Raw genomic sequence first — 23,251 nt, 5'->3', positions numbered from 1 at the left:
CTTTTAATTTTCTATTCTGATGAAAACTTGCCCGTTTTACACCGCTGCAAAACAAAGAGCGTGCGGTCTGTTCTTTCACAGTGTACATCGTTGATTTCATGCGGTTCTGACAGCTCTTTCATATTTCCAACATGCAGATCGATGTCTCTCCCTCTGAGAAGGTGAGGGGGCTGCCAAGCACGCACAGTGCCGGTCAGCCCCTCGTGCCTCATCTCCGTCTCCTGACAAAGCCTCAGATGCGGGACCAGGGATCCTCCAGCTCTTCCCCTGGCTCTTTGGAGACGCAAATAAACAGGAAGCAAACTGGTCAAGACCCCAGACTCCTAGAGAGCCCACCCGCACTTCAACTTTCTGACCAGGCATTAGAGACACAGAACCTCTTTATTATCTATCATCTGTGGAGTTAGATCAACAGGAATGTATCACTAGTAGATTTCAAGAGAAGCAAACACTTCTGCTGGCAGAAGACCAACCACGGGCGGAGGGCACCCCAAGAGTTCAGAGGATGGAAAAGGGCTCAGCTTGGCTCTCTGGGCTGTGAGTTTCACTCTGCACCTGAGTAACACTGATATAATCAGCCTGGCTGCTTAAACATTCAACTTTCAAAGTGAGTGTGAAAACAGAATGAAATTGGATGACTGGGCACAATATTCATGCGATACACCTGGTACGTAAGAGCTCAAAGATAACAGACTATTTTCCATTTAAATAAAACCGTGTTGGATGGAATGAGGATGAAATATACAACGGATAGCACCCTGCAGGCAAAATGTTGATATTAAAAATATTCTGAGACCAACTCAGAAAACAGAATGGAAGTCAGCAACAGATAATATGATTTGATACAAAAATAAAATTATAGCTAACTAAAGGATTTTTAAAGTTCACACTGTAATGAGCTTTGTTTTTTATATATGAGTGAATTCCTATCATTTTAAGCCTTTTCTATGACCCTTCTCCTCCAATTTTTTAACAAAACAAAGAAGTACTATTATTAGAAAATCTTGTCATTCAACCCCCTGTTCATTTTGTCACAATAATTTAGCACATCCTTCTACATATTTAGCACAATAAAGCTTCATACTTATTTTTTAAATTTAATATTCTTTAAAAAATTAAGCACACAGTTATAGTTCAATGCATATGCTTTAAAAATACCTACTACCTCACCATTTTTAATTACACTTACACAAATAAGTGTATTGACTCTGAGGAGCTTTTAAAAAGATATTTATGGTTTCCATCAAATACATTGCTTACAAGTAAATATAAGGAGTGTAATGTGTAATAATGATGCTACTAAACTCTCACATTCACTCCTTATGCTTGACTTAAAAGTTGCAATGACACAACCATCTAACAATTAAACTCCTTCAATAGTTAACACTGATTTTATTTTGTGACTCTGCAGTTCTGCCAACAATCAAATGCACATCACTTTGAATAACTGGAATGAAAGATGTCTTATAAGCTAAATCACTGGATGTTCTCCAAGCAATGAATAAGCTATTCCTTGCTGTGTGCAAATTCAGCATTTTAGTGAGGGAATTAACATGGGCATGTTAATAAGCTTAACATTCTAAGGATTTTCTAATCTTCTAATTGTCTAAAAGGATGAGCTCCCTAAACACCTTCCCTTTCCCACCTCCTCCCAAGGCCATCTCCCATCTGCCATCACCACGTCTCTCCTTCAGCCAAGGCTTCCTGACCTGGTGAGGAACCACTAATGATGCCCATGATTCAAACATGCACTGACCGCTCTCTACAACTTCTATATCCTTAGCAGTATTACTCTGCTACATAGGCATTTTTTAAAAGATTATAAAGAATAAGCTCAAAGCACATGAATAGGGCAGCAGGCAGGATTTAAAAAAAAAAAAAAAAAAAATCATCTTTTTGCTGAGTCAGCACTGAAACCAGCCATTTTCATTCAGACCCTCAATATCCAAAAGGCCAAAATCTTCGGAGAGGCCATTAACATATCTTCTGCGACTCATTTAACTGTTCTGAAGAAGCAAAAAGAAACTTAAGGAGCTAAATTATAAGCTTAAATGTTTGGAATTTTCTTTATTTAAAAAAAAATTAGCTGAGAGCAATAGAAACTTCCTTGGAATGTTTTGAGTCCGTAAACTTCAAAGTCACCCAGATAAAAAACCTTCAGACCTAGATCAGCAAATAAAAGTGTTGTGCGTGCTCAGTAGCTAAGTCAAGTCCACCAGGCTCCTCTGTCCGTGGGATTTTCTCGGCAAGAATACTGAGTGGGTAGCCATTTCCTCCTCCAGGGGATCTTCCTGACCAGGGGATGGAACCCATGACTCCTGCATTGCAGGTGGATTCTTTACCACTGAGGCACCTGCAAAGCCTTCAAATGTCTTGTAGGTTTTTGTAACTCTGTACATGTTACAGAGGCTGTAACACTTCACACAGAACATAAAATATGTTGTCATTATTTTTAAAGTGAAGATATTTAAACAGAAAATGAAAGGTGCATTGGTGAACAGAAGTCCTCTCAACAGGGGTTTACACTTGTCTAAAGTCCAACCGTGGCTTGCCCATCACGTGGACCACTGGCATATAAGTTGCTCAGATTTCCTTGGAAGTTCCAAGGAAGCATAAACCTATAGTAACTCTGGCTCTCAAATTAGGCATATTTGATTAAATTTCCTTTCTCTGGAAAAAAAAAAAATCATCCAGGAAACTACAAATCATACTGTTTGATTCACTGTAAAACCTGGTCCCACCTATGGTGAGAGATGATTAAAACATTTGTTTTTTTTTCTGTAATCTGATTTTGGATGGGTCCCTATCCCAGAGAAGATGCTACATAAGATCCTATAGATAACTTCTGAAAACAACCTGTTGTCATAAACACTGCTATGGAACACCCACTATTTACAGGGCAAGAATTGAGTATTGTAAAGTTTAAGGGCCCCATACTCTAAAGAAACAAAATCTTAAAACCGAGGTCACCCACTGGGAAACTGTTTATCTAACCATCAGACATGGAGAAAGATTAGCAAAGGAGAAAAGTCCTAAAAAGTTGGCGGGAGTGTAGACTGGAACAGAGTTTAAAATCAGAAGGCAATTTGGCGATCTTTATATCAAAAGCATTAAAATACGCATATCCTTTAACAAGAAATCCTTGTTTCTTGAATGAAGGAGGGGCAGAGGCAACAAAAACATGAAAATAGATAAGAAGAACTTTCTGGAAGAAGTATGAAGCAAGAAACCCAAACGCACCCTCTCCCCTCCTCCTTCCAGGTCTAGAGTCTGAACATCACGCTGGCGAAAGCTGGGAAAAGAAGGAAGCTGAACTGCGTGGGCCGCTAGGCCTCGGGGACCCTTCCCAAGCACAGCTGAGGCCCATTCGTGGAAATAAAGTTCCGAGAACCTACAGAGAAGCCCCTTGTACAGCCCAGGAGATGCTGGGGGGAACGAGGTAGAAGCCCTGATGTCAGCTCTCCAGATGTCTCGTCGCGATGGTAACAGTGACTCCAAATGGGTCAGGCGAACTGCTGTGCTTTCTACTCTCCATCGTGATGGAAAGGGCGTGGACACAAAGCTGACGACTCAACCAGGCTGTGATCTGGGGACTGCTTTCTCTTTCACAGCAAAGCTGCAGAGACGGCGCCAAGAGTTCTCAGCCCTACACTCGGTCTGCCTGCAGTTAACACCGTAGGTCACTGCGGAACACTCGTCACAACTGAGGAACCCACACAGGTGTGTCACCATCGCTGCAAGGAGCGCCAACCAGCCCACCCCACAGGAGATCAGGCCTGGGTGTGCATCGGAAGGACTGATGCTGAAGCGCCAATACTCTGGCCACCTGATGCGAAGAGCCGACTCATTGGAAAAGACCCTGATGCTGGGAAAGAAAGGCGGGAGGAGAAGGGGACAAGAGAGGATGAGGTGGTTGGAGGCATCACTGACTCAATGGACATGAGTTTGAGCAAGCTCCGGGCATTGGTGATGGACAGGGAGGCCTGGCTTGCTTCAGTCCATGGGGTTACAAAGAGTCGGACCTGACTGAGCGACTGAACTGAACTGAACTACACACATTATTCCTATTTCACTAGTTTTCCCCCAATGTCTTTTTCCTGTTCCAGGAAACTATCCTTAGCCATGCCTGACTCTTTGTGATCCCAAGGACTGTAGCCCGCCAGGCTCCTCTGTCCGTGGGATTCTCCAGGCAAGAACACTGGAGTGGGTTGCCATGCCCTTCTCCAGGGGATCTTCCTGACCCAGGGATCGAACCTGCGTCTCTTATGTCTCCTGCCTTGGCAGGCAGGTTCTTCACCACCTGTGCCCGTGGGAAGCCCAGGAACCTATCCAAGAGATCCATGTCCTTGCAGCCTCCCCTGACCCGTAGCAGCTTTTCTCAGACTTGCCTTGTTTTTGATGACCCAACACCTGTAAAGCCAGCTGATCAGGTATTCTGAAGGATGTCTCCACCCCCTCCCCCTTGGGGACAAAACCCTGCCTGGCACCTTTCTCTGATTGCACTGGAGTTACGGATGTTGAGGAGGAGGACAACAAGGGTGGAGTGACAATTTCTCGACGTTGTATCAAAGGTGCGTGCTGTCAGCTTCACATCACAGACGGTGTTAGCTTTGATCACCTGGCCAAGGTAGCAACTGCCAGGCTTTCTCACCGGAAACTTCCTTTTCCACCCCCATTTCCAGATACTGCTCTTTGGAAATAAGTCACCAAGTGCAGCCACTCAAAAGGTAGGGAGTTAAAACTCCAATTCCTTGAACAGACAAATATCTACATAAATTACTTACAATTCTTCCATAAGGGAAATTTGTCTCTACTCTCATTTATTTGAGCATTTATTTGTATGCTCAAATATAAATATATTTGATTTATATAGTCCACTATGAATCCATATAGTGTGGATTCATACATACGGATTTCATATTTGGGGTTAAAACCCCAATGCCATGCTATTTATTTCTTGTTTGAGTTGTCTCAGCTTTGGCTACTGGGGCAAATTCGGGTAGACCTACGACATCCTTGTTTTCTGAACACTTCCTTAACTTTCTGCTTTTCCGTATTTTTATCAGTGAGATGCCTTACTTAAAAGCTGTTAGGGGGTGAACTGTGTATTCAACCCCCACCCCACAGAAAAGTTTCACGTTAAAGTCTTGGTTACGAGTACCTCAAAACGTGAACCCGTTTGGGAACAGAGTCATCGGAGACGTAATGAGTGCATCATACTGAAAAGGGTGTCCCTGAATCCAGGATAACCGATGTCCTTACAAAAAGGGGAGACGTGGACACAGCACACCAGAAGGACAAGGCGCACGACCCTGGAGACGAAGGCAGAGGTCAGGGCGATGCTTCTCACAAGCACCCGAACGTGGACCCTGGCAAACAGAGGCACGAGGTTCGGCGCGGCGACATTCAGCGCTCTATCTGGACGTGGGCAAGGTTGGGGGGCAGTGCTTTCAGATGCTTCGTCCTCCCTGCAGTTTCCAGCCCCCTGCCGCTCGCTGCAGAGCACCCCTTGCCCAGCGTGCCTCCGAGTCCGAGCAGTAACCGCCCGTCCAGCACAGTCACCACTTCAGATGCTGAGGACCAGCTCGGGAGATCCAGGTGCTTCCCAGGTGCCCTGCGCAGCAGTGCACCCCGCGGGGTGGACAGGTCCCCCGCGTCACAGAGGACCCAGCCAGACCACCTCAAGTCATCACGTGGGGCCCCTGTTTAACGACTCGCTTCGTCCCTCTTGCATCTTCCCCAAGTCACGTCCGCAAGTGGCCCAAGGCTTTAAAACGGAACCGAACACATCTCCGTCAGCTGTACAGATACTGTCCAACCCTCCAGCACTTTGGACCCTTAGTACAACCTTCCACACTAGAGGACAGCGAAGCCAGCTCTTGGCTTTCAGATGAAGGGACCGCAGTCCCCAGGAAAGAGAAGGTGACTTGTTCTTACACAGTTAAGACAGGGAAGAGGCAGGCTAGAACCTGGGATGTCTTCTCACCCCACATCCAGGAACCTTTATGAAGGTGAAATCTAAGCCCTGGCATGGGTAGAGATGGAAACTTTTTCCCCTACTCAGTCATCTGGGAGAAGAGGAACTGGATGTGACAGACTGGGATCTGGCGCATTTTTGTTTGGAAATTATCTTCATCACACAAGTTCCAGTTGGTCTGTGCTTTTACGCCTATGTTAAAAAATCAAATGCAGTCATTAAGCTTAGGCCAGCACGTAGAGCCTCTCTCCCGAGTATGCATTCCTCTTGTAACCCCTAGAGCCCTACCATAATCCTTCAAATTATTCAGTAATTACTGTGCTTCCCCTGGGGTCGCATTTGGCAACAAAATACTGGTCTAAATGAACCCACGATATGACCCAGAGAATAACACTTATGTTCTTAACTTCTTAGAAGCAAAAGGATATGAAATACTTCCGAGGTACAAGCTGGGAGCAAAGTGAAGGGTTTGCTGTGGGGGTTTGGAGGGTGAGGGGAGCAGAATGACAAAAGGAATATGAGAACCTGGGAATTACTCCAGTAATGAGGGCCCTCCTCTCCCCCATGAACCTCGTGTATCAGGCCAGTCTCCACTCCAGTCCCAGCTTCCTCCCATTTCAGGAGGGGCTACGGCCACAAGGAAAAAAACCAAGCATATGGCTCTGCCCTTCTGGACATTTCTACCGTGTTGGCTGGGCTGGTTTGGAAAATCCCATTTCATCTCCTACAGCTATATGACCTCAAGTTGTCATTTCCAATAAAGTATGCTTCCACTGATTTTTATGAACATAGACAAAAGCGGCTACAGTCTTTCCCCCCCCCCCCCAGATCTTTCAAACCAACTGTAGTTGCTATGTAGGCTTATTTGTTTCTAAGGCAACAGCGTATATCTAAGTACTAACGGCCTGTCCTTTTGCCAGGCAACAAGCAGCCTTGTGATGCAACTGCACCTGTCTCAGCTACGCGTTACTATGGAGACGCTGCAGTTGCCATGGCTACCATCACGCTAATCGCCTAGCAAAGGCAGACATACAGCAGTCTTCTCAGAGAGCCCAGCTGTTCCTCTCCGTCTCTTGCTGAAGACTGATTGTCCAGGGCCTGTGATGGAATGCTTCTCCACCGAGATGCACAAGAACTTCATCAATGCTGTTTCCCAGGACCAGTCTGTGCTCCCTCAGTCCAGGGAAAGAGTCTGTAACGATGCTGGCTGTGAAACCACGGCCATGTATGAATTCACGCCGTTCCTCGTGGGTACAATCGTGGAGCCCAAGGCTCACGTATCCTAACTGGGTGGTGACAAGGGAAACATCTCTACACATTAAAGAAAAACAGCAACAACACTCTCTGGGTGGCACTGAGGGACAGACGTCTAACCCAAGCACTATGCAAGAGAAAACCCATTTTAAGAACTGGTTCTATGTTATGTGGCTACTTTTATAGACTCTAACGTGAACCAATTTTTTTTTTTAAGTGACAGGTTGCATAACCTCCCCTCCTATTCCATCTCTGTAAAAACGGCATCCATGACCTCACTGTCTGAAAACAAAGGGGCATGCGAGGAGCAGTCCAAGTCTCTATGGTCCTTTGCTGTTTTCCTCGAAGAGGCAAACACCAAGGAACCAAAACAAAGCGATCGCCCCGGGGCACCGTCCACATGGAGACGGGGAATGGCAACAACTCAGGGCGTCCTTCCCTCAAACAACTGGAGACACTCTCCCTCAGAGGAGGGGAAGGCAGACATCGCTTACCTGACTCATTCCTGGACTCCCATCCCTACAGACCACCACATGCTCTGACGCTGAGGCTGTCAACTTTCCTGTGCAAATGTCTCTACCCAGGGAGACGTTATTTCACCCACCACGGAGCCTTCCAGAAGGAGACGTGTTCCTCCCAAGCAGCAGACGCGGTAAGGTTTGCAGAAAAGACAACAACGGGTAATGCCGCCAAGAATACTTAACTTCTTTCTCATTTTCTACAGTTATTTTTAAAAGTCATAGAGTCTATTAGTGCCTGTCTCTTCCAAAATAATACAACTTCAGTAGACCAAAAAACAGACAAAAAGGAACTTGAAAACAAAAAAGTCTGAACGGCTTACCTTTGATATGCCTGAGGAGAGGCGGGAGGTGTGTTGAACACATTCGAGTGTGGGTGATAAGGTGTCTTTTTCAAAGCCTGAATTAGATTTTGTCTATACTCTGGGTCTATGCACCACAATGACCCTTTCCCGATACTCTGCAAAGAAAATCAAAATTAAAGAGTTATTAATACAGAGACAGCAGCTATTGTGCAGTAGGTAGATGTGGGCTGCCTGCACTGCGGGAGACCAGGGTTCGATCCCTGGGTGGGGAAGACCCCCTGGAGGAGGGCAGGGCAACCCGCTCCAGGATTCTTGCCTGGAGAACCCCGTGGACAGAGGAGCCTGGCGGGCTGCAGTGCATGGGGTCGCAGAGTCAGACACGACTCAGTAGATGCACAGCTCTCATCACAGTAGCTTATTTTTCTTAAAGCCTCTTACTTCTTTGTTAACTGTCTGCCAACCTTATCTACGGTGCTCTTGACCTTTACACAGCATGCTGCGCACTTCCGTGTACTCACATTAAGTTTGACAAAATGAATGTTATTTCCAGGTGAGGTTGCTACAACAATATTGTCATTTTCATATCCTACACGCCAAAACCCTCAGTTACCTTATTATTTTTCAGTGTCAACTTTGAAAAACATGTATTCTCTTTAAAAAAGTGAGTTTCAAATTTGTCAGCTATTAAGGGTTGAGAGAAGCAGATGGTAGAGACACCCTCAAAACTCCATTTCTGCTTTGAAAATTCAAGAGCTAGATTTTTCAAACCATATTACATTGGTGCCACTTTACAAAAACAGAAAAGTAATCCACTTGTTTTCTTCCTGCTTACAAAAGAATTCTGTAATGACCGTCCCCAGGAAACAAAAAGATCTCAGGTGGCAGTGGTCAGTCTTTAACCAGAATCCAGTGTTTATTTTTATGATTACTCAATTCTGGATCTAGACCTCAATCTTCAGAAGTCATAAACTTTATAAAAATGCAAATCTTATCAAACTGGTTCCATGGAAAGCAGAGGACTCAGTCTCAGGCCCACTTTCAGTTGGAGGCTTGTGTTCTGAGCCCAGCATTTTATAAAACACATGGAAGCCTCGCCTCTGAGTCCTGCTGGGACTGGCTGCTCCCCTTTCAAGTGACCAAATGTACCCAAGCTGTTTGATAAGGTCATGTGTAAATATTTACTGATTTGGAGAGAAAAGAAGTCAAATTATATAAACCCACACCCGCCCCACGGTTCCAGCCAACGGACCCTCTAATTTTCACAACTATTGTACTACAGAAAGATCTAGAAAGCAAACAAGAAAATCATTTAGCTATTAGGCAGGAGGAAAAAAAAGCCCAAGAAAATCCCTTAGAAGGAGCACTAAATGTAAGTTATTCCCAAAATCTTTATAAAGAACTTTAAAAAATGTGTAGTTCAGTCACCAGTCGACCAAATAGTTTACTTACCAACATATTCACAGAACCCATTCACGTTCTCTACGCTCAACGGCACCAGTGCGCTGAGCAAAGGGAGATGCTCAAAGCCTCCAACCTCCCCCATCACAGGGGCAGGCCTGACCCCCCAACACAGTCCCAGTCAGGCCAACCTGCCTGGGCTAAACACCAAAGTTCCCAGTTTAATCAGTCGGATGTTTAAAGACATGAATGATTTCAACTTTGGAAAATTCAGTGTCCTTATGTGGCCTTTCCCTCCATGCACACATTTTCAAGCCCAGAAGAGTTCACTTTTGAGCAAAGACACTTCCCGGGTAAGTCAGGCAGGCCACCAAAAGACCAGACCTGGCCCTTCCATCCTGTCCTTGGAAAACAAGCTGTGCAGCGTGGGACTGCTTTCTGATCCCCTTGAAGACAAGGCCCTGGGCCTCTGGATGAAGGGCCAGTGCCCATGTGCAACCCAGACATTTCTGCAGGGAGATTATCTCAGTTCTGGGAACCACATGGGAGCTTTTGTTTTCATCAAGGTGGTTTTCAGGGTGGAGCCGTTTAATCTTACAGGGACTAGAAATATGACAAAGAAATGAAGGGAAATAACAATGAGCCAAGAATGTGGTTTCTCCCGACCCTTGGTATCTTGTGGATTATACCACACTATTATTTACCAAAAGAAAACGGGAAAAACACTGCAGGACTGGGGTGGGAGAGGCGGTCCACAAGGTAAGCCACCCAGGTACCAGAGGCCGGAGGAGCTTTAGTGAGAACACAGTCCTAAGGCCAGATCCTTCCTACGTGGCCTTGGGCAAATAAGGGTCCCCGAGAAAGTCCTGGCTTCCTCACTGGCAAAATAAAGACTGCCCCCTCCCCCAGAGACTGCTGTGGGGCCTAGGAGGGCAGACAGGAAACTGGAACAGTGGAGAAGGTAAAGGCACTCAGTAAACAGTGGAGGGGGTCAAGGACAGTTCTGTCTGAACAGAAGCACAGAGGTGAAGCCGGCCGGGCAATGCTTTCCATATCTGCTGTTCCCAACATGAAAGCAGCACCAGGTTCCAGCGGAGGCAGCGGACCGGGCTGCAGGTAAACAAACCCGGCCCATGAGGAACAAGCAGCAGCCTGCCCCCGACGCCTTTGCACGGGCTCAGCAAGGGCCCTTTGGAGAGCTTTCCCACTTTCTAAGGCCTCCTTCATTCCATCACCCCTCACTCCATGTTACTTGTCTCCTGGCCCTGGAGGCCAGTTCTGACCCCCTGCTAGAAGTCTCCTTCTGCCCAGGTCTCTGCACGATGATCGTCAGGCTGAGGTTCACCTCCAAGCGTGGTCAGCACGTGCTCACCGTTCGCTGCAGGCCTGCTCCTGGGGCCATCATGGTCCCTACTTGATCAGTTCTGCATCTTACACTGAGCGCGGCCAGGAACAGGGATAGATCTCCACAGACCAGACGCTAATTTCAGTATCTTATACGCAGAATTTTCAGAGAGGAAAGAAACGAGCCTAAAAAGCGTCTTCAGGATACACCCACGGGGACGCTCAGGATCCCTCTGACCCTCCAGTGCTTTTGCACCGGAGAGAGAGCTGCAGGCAGAGACTGGCAGGAGCGGGGCAGACTGGCCCCGTGTCTGATTTGCAAGCATTCTCCTTGGTCTTATGCAACAGCTCAGAATAGTAAGAAGGTTGACTTAAAAACTTTTAACATGGAAATATGCAGAGCAGAGAATGCTCAAGTTTATTCAGCCAGGAAAAATTACATTTAATGCCCCTCACAGGAGAGAAAAGTAATTTGATTAGAGTTGTGTAACAAGTTTGAGGGTCAGAGTTTTTAGAATTATATGCATCTCATCTAAAGTTCCAATATGGATTTTTTTACCATAATAGCAGAGGACCATGCTCCATTAAATGTTAAGGAATTCAAAACAATAAGGGAAGAAAGATCTCTATCCATAGATCCATTTACCTCTTTAAAAATATTTATATATATTTATAAATATATTTATATTTACAGCGGTAAAGAATATGCCTGCCAGTGCAGCAGACGTTAGGGACGTGGGATCAATCCCTGGGTAGGGAAGATCCCCTAGAGTAGGCAATGGCAACCCACTCCAGGATTCCTGTCTGGAGAATTCCATGGCTAGAGGAGCCTGGCAGGCTACAGACCATGGGGTCACACAGAGTTGGATACAATTGAGCAAAGTAGCAGCAACATATTTATATTGACATTTATATAAATATTATAAATATAACATAAATATAAATATATGTAAAACATTTATATATGATATATATTTCATGTAAAATACATATTTAAGACAAAAAAAAAGTCTGTCAAGGGAACAGCTTTCTTATGCACACAAACACATACATACATAGTTTGAGAAAACTAATGTGCAAAGTAAAAGAAAAAAGGAATGAAAACATACGGATGAAGCCAAGTTGGTTTAATTAAAAAGCACCTGGAGAGTTAGCAGACAATCCCTTGTTAGCAATAAAAACACCAGTGCATAACAGGAAAGGTAGACCAGGAGAACCTATATTGCAGAAAGAACTGATCAGTGAGAAAGGCTGAAAACAAGAGAGAAAGAGAAGAAAAACATCAATTAAATCTTCAACCCGACTTCGAGATGACCTGTTTTTCCCTGTGAGGTCAAGGCCTGGCCCTGCCCCCGGCAGCCCACGAGTGTCTCCCGTGTCCCGCAGCTCAGCAGGCCCACACGGGCCAGCCTGCCCAGCATCCGGACTCCAGCGGGGGTCTCTTTGCTGGGCTGTGTGTCGGGAGGTAAGGACCGTACTTTAAACGCGGTTTACAAACTGTGGGCCACGCGACATTGATGCGGCACGCAGGTACTATAACTGGCCTTCCCAGGTGGCACTAGCGGTAAGGAATCGCCTGCCAATCCAGACGCGGGTTCGATCCCTGGGTCGGGAAGATGCCCTGGAGGAGGGCATGGCAGCCCACTCCAGCATTCTTGCCTGGAGAACCCCATGGTCAGAGAAGCCTGGCGGGCTACAGTCCATGGGGTTGCAAAGTCAGACACAATGGAAGCGACTTAGCACGCACGCTTACTGGGCTCTGGGTCCAAAGAGGGTGGGAAACATTGTTCTAGAACAAGGGTTCTCATCACTTCTGAGGGAGAAAGCCCTCTTGTAGCAGTGCTGGAGGACTCCACACACGTGGCACCCAATATGCAGGGGGATGGGGCCAATGGGGCAAGACCCACAGGGCAAGATTCACCGTTTGTGGTGAATCTGAAACAGTCCCCTTTTCTAAACTTTTCATTTTCTATTGGAGCACAGCTGATGGACGATGCTTGCTAGGTTCAGGTGTACAGCAAAGTAGTGCAGTCACACCTCTGCACGCGTCTTTGTCAGATTCCTTTAGCAGTTAGACGGTTAGAGGATTCGGAGCAGAGTTCCCGGCACTGTACGCTAGCTCCTTCTTGGTTACCCATTTAAACTCATCAGTGTGTGTACAGGTCGGGCCCGAACAACCCCGTTGCACGTTCCTGAAATGCCAATTCCGTGGGTGTTCCCTGCGGCGCCCACGGCCCTCCACTCCCTCACCTGTATGGTACCCACCGCGTGCCAGGCACTGTGGGGTACCTTACTGAAGACAAGACAACACAGAAAGACCACTGCTCCCTTGAAGCCGGGGTCCCAGAGGGGGCAGAAGACAGGAGGTCAAGGGGTTCACGAGGAAGAGCAGGACAGACCGCGGTGCCCGCAGTCAGGAACAGAGGGCGGTGGGCTGGGAGACCCGCCCGCGCTGGGTGTGAACAGAAGGAAGCGGAGCGGCCCCGGGGAGGGCCTGTGAAGTGATGGGGGAGGGAAGGGAGGAGGAGGAGGGCCTGTGAAGTGATGGGGGAGGGAAGGGAGGAGGGCCTGTGAAGTGATGGGGGAGGGAAGGGAGCATGGCTGCAGGAGTCCTCAGGAGGAGGAGCAGCGCGACCGCTGATGGATGAGACGTGGCAGGTGAAGAAGAGAGACAAATAAAGGCTTGATTCGAGTAAGTGGGTCAGAGACTGGGATGGGGCTGGGCTGGGGAGATGAGGGGAGAGGACCCGTGTGAGCAGAGCCTCTGAGACGCCCGTGGGTGAAGGGCTGCTGACTGAGGACACACGCCACTCCCTTCCGCTGTCACTGAACTGACCCTGACCTTAGCAAAGGCGGGTCAGACACAGAAAGGTGGGCTGGAGGTGGTCTGGCTTTAGAGGTTGCCCATCAATGGATTCCTCTGCGGCTGGCACTGGTAAACATTTTCTTAAAGGATCAAAATAAATATCTTAGTTTTCGTAGGCAGACAGTCTCTATCACAACTACTCACCTCCACCGCTGCAGGACAAAAACAACCACAGGCATAGCTGTGCTTCTGGGACGTTTAATTCACAGAAACGCAGGCCATGGGTGGCTGCTGCCCCCTGCAGCTCCTGCCCTTGAACCCAAGGGTCAGACTCCTATAATTTTAGGAACCCAAAACCAGGAAAGGGGGTCTTCCCAGGCTAAGAGAGTCGGGCCGCGTTCTAGGGGATTGGATGCGGAGGGGTTGCCATCTGCAGTCTAAGCCAAGAGCTCTGCAGGGAAGGGGCGGGAGGCATGCTGGACACTTGCTGCAGCAGGTGAGCCTACGTGCGTGAGAAGGATGTGTTTGCTGAGCTGCGCAGAACCCCGCTCTCTCTGAAATCACTGTGTGCATCCAGCTCACCTTCCCTCTCTGGGTCTCAGGTTCTCATGTATAAAACAAGTGGTCAGACGAAACCAGCCCACGGGCTCCGAACTCCATGCTCTGAGAATGTGTCAGTACAGGCTACTTAGCACATCGGTGCCTTCAATTTCCCGTCTGCTCATCTCCTTCCTAGCTTCCCAGAACATCCGTTTTTCTGTTCTGGGCCTGCACCAAGCACCCATAAAGTCAGCAAGAAGCAGATCGCTGAGTTTTCGAGGGGTGGCCCTTACTCCGTTGGCACAGACATGGGGCCAGGGAGACAGAGCAAGCCCTGTGCTGGGTTTGCCAGCCGTGTGGCCCTGGGCAAGTGACTTAAGTGCTCTGGGCTTCAGTTTCCTCATCTGTAAATTGGAAAGGCTGTAATTACACCGCTTCACAGGACTGTTGCAAGGATTAAATGAGATAATCCTGTGCGTGGTACATCATAAAAGCTCAACAAACCCTGCTCTCCTGATCACGATGGTAAAATATTAAATAGCCAGCGTTTCTTGACACCAGGCTCTAAAAGCAGCAGGCCCTGCCCTGACGGAGGTGCGCTTGCCAAATTGTGAAATAATGCAAATTTCATCCACAGGGGGGAAAAAAAAATCACATATGGTTATTTGTTTTCCACTGTCTGACAGCAGAGGTGGAAGCGAAAGGCTCAGAGTAGAACAAAGCAGAGCTCCGGGCACTGGGGTGACGCCGGGAGGGATGTGAGACCTTGGGGAAGGCCCACACTGCTGAGCCTCGAGTCGCTCCTCTGCACACGGATGCCCCTGGGTACCAGGACCACGTGGCCGCCCAGTGCTGCCCAGGAGAGGGCCCGGCCCCGTAGAGCTCAGCCCTGCCACCTCCTGGGGGGAGAGGACCGCCCTGCACGCGCCCTGGGGGTGGAGGAGTGAAGCCTGGCGCAGCATAGCTGCCATGAGCAGGAGGAGCTGGACTTGGGCGTGGGAAGGGGCTCCAAAGTCGCCCCTCTGTTCCCCGGTCTGGGGGCTCAGGCTGGAAACCGAGACTGACAAGGTCCACACAGTCGGCCCCAAAGACCCCTGGAGCTTTACAGGTGGAGCGCCTGACGCTGACACTGCTCATCAGGTGGCCTTTCTGCCCAACATGCTGAATGTTTCCCAGGTCCAGGAGACAAGTGGGAAGTCCTCTCCTGGAAACGGCCAGGTGTGCTCACCGCAGACGAGGAGCTCTCCCGCCGGGCCCTGTGCAGCCCCCACGGGCCACCCCCCACCATGGGCCACCCCCCACCATGGGCCACCCCCAGGAGTCCTGCCTTTGGCCTCCTCCTCCAGACCTGGGTCCTGCCAGGCTCCTCAGGGAGAGACAAGGAGGGGAGGCAAGGGGGGCAGGCGCTGATGCTGTCAGAGTCCTGTGTCCCCCATTCCCACAAAACTCCCCCTCAGCACCAGTCCGGAGGCTTGGACCCTGACTTCGGTGGGTCACGTGCCCGTTCCAAGCTCTGTGGCCCGAAGGAATGGAGGTCCCTCGTGCCTCATTTTGAAACAAACAATTTAACAACCCTTGTAAGCAGGACACAAGGCAGAGTCCATTTTTTTAGGATGCAGAACGTCCAGAGAAAGACAGCGATGCACAGCTGTAGGCCACGGGCACCCGGCCCTGCCCAGCTCGGGCGTCTCTTGTGTCTCCAGCTCCTGCGACAACTCCTATCACAGAGGAGGAGCTCAACAGACATCTTTGAAAAGAAATACACAACTATAAAAGACTGCACAAACCAGCCAACGGGGTGCACATGCGCGTACACACACACAAACACACACACACATGCACGCACACACACACGCTAGCCGACGGAGTACACGTGCGCGCACACACACAAACATGTACGCACACTCACATGTATACATGTACACACACACACACACACACACACACAGCCCCCCCCAGGCCAGCTCCTCCTGTGGACCCACCCTGGGCCAGGCTCCCTGCTCAGCGCCCCCTCCCGCCCCCCAGGCTGCCCCGGGAGCCCCCAGATGCCCCTGGAGACCGTGCGCTCCCAGCCTTCCTGTCCCTCTCCAAGCAGGGCCCCAGGACAGGGTCTGGCTTTGCGAGGTCCAGGCTCCCTGGACTGTCAAGATGAGAGGCACACGCCCCTCGCAGACTCTGACCGATGACGGGCAACGCGGGGGCTCCCGGGAGCATTCCGGAATGCAGCCGCACAGCCGAGGGGTCCGCCTGTGTGGACCCTGTCTCCACCGCCAGCCGGCTGTGCTGACACCAGGAGTTAACCACGCGTCCTCCGAGACGGCCGTTCCTGCACCTACACGCTAGGGTGAAACGATCCTCTCCCAGTCCCCCTGGGCTCAGAGGCGATAACACACAGAACACGCCTAACACCACCCCCCGCGTGAGAAAGGCGCTGAATCAGTTCTCCCGGTCAAAGGACATCACAGGGGAGTTTGGGAGATTCTGGAAAAAACAGAGAAAAGTTATCCTAACAAGTGACACCATTCCACCTCACCTCAAGATGTTTATTAGTGAGGGAGTGACTCCAAGCCCCCTCTGTCCTAAAGTTCTATAATTTATAATCTAGAGACTTCGGGGTGGGGGAGGGGGTTTAAAGTTTAAAACTATTAAGCAAATGATCTCAAGAACCAGCCAGGTGCCTGAAAGAGGGAAAGAGGACAACGCTGATCACGAGGCATTTGTTTCTAGATATATCGTTCATTTCCCATAACGAAATACACAATTACTCCAGAGGAAAGCTTTTTCTTTTTTTAAAGAAATCACATCACACATTTAGATTTCCCAAATGACTTGCAGTGTTTTAAATGTCCCACTTGGCTCTCTAAACACGTTGTTTTCCAAAAGCAGACAGAAGGATGGAAGAGAGAAATGACGCACCTGGGCCAGACAGGAGTCTCTCTCAAGACCCTGGCCCGGCGGGTCTCAGGCTCACTCCACTCTGGGGAGGGGTCTCGCAGGCAGGAAGGGCAGCCCCAGCACCACCAGCCCAGCTTGGGGGCGTCAAATGCTGGACACAGAGCCCCTGACTCACAGCCACTGACTATTTCCAACTCGCTGACAAGGCTGCTTCTGAATATCAGATCCACAGATCTCTTCCACTCACGCAACCATCTTGCTATTATTTTACAGATGTAGTCTAAAAGCTGGGAAGCTGAAACCCAAGAAGAACACACCACTTGTGCAGTATTCAGACACATGAGTTCCCTGCTGAGGCTCTTCCACAGCGTTCCTCGGCTGTCTCTGAAAATCCCCCTCCCTTCCCCAAACATCCATGGAGATGGGGGAACAGGTGGGGAAGAAACTTCCTAGGAACGAGGAAAAGGCTTCATTTCTCTGGGAGAAGGTGGACAGATAGTGTGTGCACACACGCATGTGTGTGTGTGTGTGTGTGTGGAATCAATGCAGGAAGAATCAATCACTTCTTTGCATTATCACCTAAATAAAATCAAAACAACCCCAAGATTTGCCCCAAACCAAATCCACCTCCAGGAGAAACCTGGCAGGTGGAGCTGGGTGGCGGGGGATGGCAGAAGGCGACCCGTTGCCTGGAGTCTGTGACAGTGGCCCCTGCCTTTCAGGACTCTCTCCTCCGTCACGCACCGCGATGCCGACCTCCACGCCATCACTGATTCCCACTGGGGTTGGGGGAAGCCAAGGGGAGGGCAATTCTGAAGCACATCAACTCATGGACGCTGGCAAAGTGTTTGGGCTGAAATGAGTTACTTTTGGTGCTCTCCAGATGACTGTTTTCCAATTGCCAGAGGCAGTCTACAGCAAGTCAGCTAACAACAATTAATAATAAGATGATCACCAAAACACCTAACACACACTTACTTATAAATCCTGTCAAACACACCACTGGGAAGTTCTAATAAAGAAAAGGGAACACACACACACATGCACACCCTCACACTTAAGTCTGAAAGTCAAACTGGCATCTTTAAAATCACCACTTTTAACCAACTAAACCTTGGGATTTTCCCAATTCATTTCACCAATCTGTCCTTTGGGGACCTTTAGCAAATGAAGGTCAACTCTTCTTCCACTCCTGAAACATCACAGTACTACCTAGGCGGGATGAGAAGGAATACAGACACACAGAAGTTTACAGAAATTTCATACACTCCCAAAACTCACAGGAAATAGAAAAAGCTGACGGTCTTATATACTTGTAACACCAGCCATGCTATAACACTTCAAAGAGCAAAATAACTATTCAAACAAAATCAAAAGATGTTGTAGCATCAAACCACTCTATCTTCCCACCCCATACACACAAAGAGAGGACTTATGGATAAACAAATTCTCCATGACCATTTAATTTCTAATAACTTTATTAAAGAAACAAAGACACGCAAATTTACAAGGTTGTATTTGTCACCTGATATATTAATACACCAGGGAAGGACAATATGTGATAAAGTTGTTCGGAATGTGGAGACATTCCTTTTTTAAAATAACAATTGTTTGCATCACACCTACCACCTTAAAGTTAAAATTGCATAAGCAAATTGCAAAAAGGCTACATGGGAGAACATACATTAAGTTGCCTTTTTCGTGCCTTTTTTTTTTTTTCAATTTAAAAAGCAAACTGATTTAAAGTTGGTAAGAGGGGAGATAAAACTCACCATTCAGGACACTGACAGAAACAAAAATTTGGTTATTTTAAAAGTTCAAGACGCAGGAAAGAATTCTCACAAACACCCCATGAAGAGGGGAGGAGCTGAGAGCCAGCGCCAGCTCTGGACTGAACCTGCACCCTTCCCGGTACTTCTACTTTTTAAAAAGGGATTCAGACTCTGCAAATGACAATTAACACAGTAACGTTTTATGGAGGGTGACAAGGGCCCACGTGGGTCTGACAGAGACACCCTTGGGTGCATTTCAACTGGCCCACGAGCGCCGCTTTCTCTTCTGGTTGTCCACAGTTACTCATCTATTTTTAAACGTTCCAATATGATCTTATCTAGCAGGCACATATAATTTGATCACCTTATTTCCATAACTAAAAGTTGTTGAATGTGCCCAGCCAGGTAAGAGTTACGCTTACAGGGTGTCTGTGGACTAGGCTGGAGCTTAACGGTTGTGGTCTTTTATTTTTAAAACACAATCGCAAAGACCCGCTGGGTAGAACGTGCACGCTGGGCTGGCCGCTGGTTGGCTGGCTTTGCGCAGAGTGACCGCTGGCCTTGGGACCAACGAGACACCCATTCTCCCTTGCTGTTGAGTCACTGAGTCGTTTCTCTGCGACCCCATGGACTGCAGCACGCCAGGCTCCCCGTCCTTCACTGCCTCCTGGAGTTTGCTCAGATTCATGTCCAGAGCCAATGATGCTATCCAACCATCTCATCCTCTGCACCCCCTTCTCTCCCTGGTGGTCCTGAAGGGGCCTGGGGGGCAGTTCGTAGGTTGGTAGTCCAGGTTTTCACCACAGTGAGTTGCTATAGGCAACTCGGCCCACTTGGAAGGAGAAATTGCCTTTACAGTGCCTCTAAATTCTAACACATGCTTCCCAACTGCAAAGGCCTCTGGTGCAGGGGCGTCAGTTATGAACATAAAATCAGAAACCATCCCTGACCCAGGAGGGCAAGCAACAATGACCACGTGACCCTTCAAGATTCCTCTGATATTACTGTAGGTGTCGTCAAGACACGGACAGAACTCATGGGGTCCCGGGAGCAGAGGGCGTCCAGGACGACTGCAGGTAAGAGGTGGCTCATCCAGAAGTCCACAGGAACACGGGTTTGATCAAGCACAAGGCAGAGGGGGAGGAGAGACGGAGTCAGACAAGGACCTAGTCTTGGGATTAACGCTGAAGAAGAACATAAGTGCACAGAGTCCCCCAAAAGACTCGCTGACCTGGACCCTAGGAACCATATGAAATCACACAGCTACCTAACGTCTCAGAGTCCCCTCCTGGCCTCACAGTCTCCCTGAGGCCCACTGAACAAGGCACTTGAACAATGCAGGGGGCACCGACCCCTAGCCCTCACACACAGTCAAAAATCCTTATATAGGTCTTGTTGCCCCCAAACTCAACCACAATCGTCTACTGCTGACCAGAATTATCAATCATGTATACAATTAGCATGTATTTTGTATGTCTCTTAATTTTCCCGATATTCCCAGGCTATGAAGTTCATCTGAGAGTTTTTTCAAATGGTCACAGATCTCTAAAATTTTTTCCAATATATTTATTGGAAAAAAATCTGCATATAAGTAGAGCCTCGCAGTCCACACCCCTGTTGGCCAAGGATCAGTAGTACTTAAAAGACAAGTGACAGCCTTAACCGCATCATCGTCTCATTCTCATCATCCTATCGTTCTCGCAAACTGTGTTCCCGGGAGGTCCTACACCAGGGTGGGGCTGCCAACCTCCATGCCTACACACCTCTTCTGCAAGCCCCACACCTTGGTGAGAGCGTGTGAGTGTCACCAGGAGAGGCCAGTGTCAACACGGAGCACTGGTCACGATGGGGTCCACCGGGGCCACAAGCACAGTGACCTAGGAGATTCGTCCAGGCCCACGGGGGCAACCTGGGACAGCGCACCTGCTTCTGGATGCTTCTGAGCTCAGCTGTGGACTCACTGCGACCTGAGGTTGGGAACATGGAGCACAGCCCTCGAGAGTCAACCAGAAGCTCAGGAGGTTCATCAATAAGTGACAGTCATACCCGGAGACAAGACAGCCAAGCAGACACCGCGGAGAGAGCCCGCCAAGAGCTCTGCGTCACCTGATCACGCCACGTCGGACGGAGAAGTGGGGGGACAGCCCACGTCTCATCTCACGGTGCAGGAGGCCTCTCTGACTGCTGCTTCCTTGGTCCTGAGCTGGGGCTCAGGCCAGACTCCTGCAACCGGCAACCCATCTCCCCACATGGGAGGGGAGACATGGGGAAGCGAGGTGCGCTGCCCAGGGACGCCCTGGGGCCCCTACCAATGGCACTTGGACCATTAAGGTTTAGAGAAACAGTCAGCCCCTGATTACCCAGGGGAAGTTTATACCCAGGAAATTTTAGCACACTCAGGACCTTGCTGAGTCACCTGGCCTAAGTGTCAGCCCAACGTGGACCTCAAGCTACGCACGCGACTCCAGCCCCCACACTGGAGCTGCTGTAGGGCTAACAGTGATGGCCATGACCGTGAACACTGACCAGGAGCTGACCAGGTGCCGAGCGCCGATCTAGCATCCATGTGTATTGTTTCATCTCATTCTCCCAACAAACCTGGGAGGTGCCTAGCAGGATGGCCCGACAGATGAGGAAGTGAACGTCCAGGCAAGTTAACTAACTTGCCTGAGTCTGACTCAGGAGCTGTGCACGTCACTAGCAAAATCAAAGTCTATGAACCAACACCCGTAGGTAGGTAGCCAGCTTCCATAAAACCCTGATCACACGTTTCTGAGTCAAATCACAAGAAACTGGGCGGAACACCAACTGTAAGAAGTGATGTATACCCTTAAATGGGAGTGTGTCTACAAACGCTTTCTGATACACACACACTCATGTTCTTTAATTGCTCATGTCTGATGAAAAACAGTCCAAAGTTACCATTGTTATTATCATGATTTTATATTTGTGTTGCTGGCACGTGACCCTCGGCAGACAAAACATGACCGTTTCACTTGCAGAGCAAATTTCAAAGGGCAATCAAGCATCTCAGGTGTCCTGAAACAACCCAGGGAAGCAATGTGAGAAGAGTAGGCCTGTTTATGGCCAAGAAAACAAGGGCTCTGAAAACCTAGGGCTTCCCTAGACCCTGGTCAGTGAGAAGCAGAATCAGCCTCAATCTTCTCAGTTGCCTCCATCTTTCCAACAAATCATATTGCTTCCAGGAGAAAATCCAGCCTCCTGGAAACGTCTGCAAATCTGGAGCATCAGAGCAGTCCGACAATCTGCAGGATGGGCTGTACCAAGATAGACAGCATCCCACAAAGTGAGGCGCCTTGTGTATGGGTGTATCAGGATTTACATCCCCTCCCCTCCAGGCGGGGTCCCGGGTCTCTGAACTCACCTGGCAGGAGGGAGATTCTTAACTGTGTGCTACTTTAGAGAAATTCTCAAAGGGAATTAGGAGAGAAAGGGCTTTGGTTGGATGGGCAAGCTCTAAAGTGGGTGAGAAAAAGCTAAACTCCAACATCCTCAGGCTGGAAATCATCGACACCGGATTTATTTGGCAACATAACCACAGCCCAAAATTACACTCAACCTCTGGGGTAAGGTCTACACGGGTAAGGTCTTACACACAGTTAAGGTCTACACAGCCTGTGGGGTCCACACACCACAGGGAGGATGTGATTTACATTTCTGACAAGTCAAGTCCTTTGGCCAACTTATTGGAAAAGACCCTGATGCTGGGAAAGACTGAAGGCAGAAGAGGGCGAGAGAAGATGAGATGGTTGGATGGCATCAGTGATTCAGTGGACATGAACTTGGAGAAACTCTGGAAGGTGGGGACGGAAAGTGAGGCCTGGAGTGCTGCAGTCCATGGAGTCACAAAGAGTCAGACACGACTTGGTGACGGAACAAAAACAATGTCCTTGTAAGTACAGAATAAGTACTTAGTGCATCTCTAAGGCGCTGTTATCCATCTTTTAAGACAACAGAAGGAAGTGTTGTACTTTGGGGTGTTTCAACCGTGTAACTGTTCCCCAAAACAAATACAACAAAAAAAGATCACCTATGTTAGGAGCACCTCCTCCCGCAACGCGGCATCCCTGAGGACCGCTCAGAGCTGGCAGGGGCTTCCGGCTGGGAAGCGCACTCCCAACATCTGCGCTGTGGCCAACCTGTGTGAGGGCCTCCAGAGCCCCAGGTCGGAGAGACCCTCCGCACCCAGAAGAGTTGTGGGGTGTGTCCCGTTCGAAAGCCCAGCTCTGCCGTTTGCTTTCCCAAAGGGAGCCCGGGCAGCAGGGAAGCTCTCCTCCTGGGAGGGATCTCCCCGGGTTTCGTACCAGCCTCCAGGGACAGGAAAGTAATTATCAAACGCTGGAAAACAAAGACTCTAAAACCTAGCCGGAAAGAGGCAGGGGCTCTGTGCAGAGGTGGTGTCCTTGTTGTTGCTTTCTGGC

The 23,251-nt window shown here is 48.9% G+C and overlaps 1 protein-coding gene across 9 annotated transcripts in view; it reads right to left on the bottom strand.

Moving 5' to 3' along the window:
* FOXN3 (forkhead box N3) overlaps nt 1-23,251 on the bottom strand; it is a 439,226-nt gene that overhangs the window by 188,587 nt on the left and 227,388 nt on the right. For all 9 annotated transcript variants that reach the window (XM_043919231.1, XM_043919228.1, XM_043919235.1 and 6 more), the window contains one exon: nt 8,073-8,209. In XM_043919231.1, coding sequence (XP_043775166.1) covers nt 8,073-8,209 — 137 coding nt within the window. The remainder of the gene's footprint in view (nt 1-8,072; nt 8,210-23,251) is intronic.

This window comes from Cervus elaphus, chromosome 12 (assembly GCF_910594005.1).
Source record: "Cervus elaphus chromosome 12, mCerEla1.1, whole genome shotgun sequence".
In the NCBI taxonomy this organism is placed as follows: Eukaryota; Metazoa; Chordata; class Mammalia; order Artiodactyla; family Cervidae; genus Cervus; species Cervus elaphus.
Note: the sequence above shows the minus strand (reverse complement) of the source record. Positions and strands in the feature narration are given on the sequence as shown.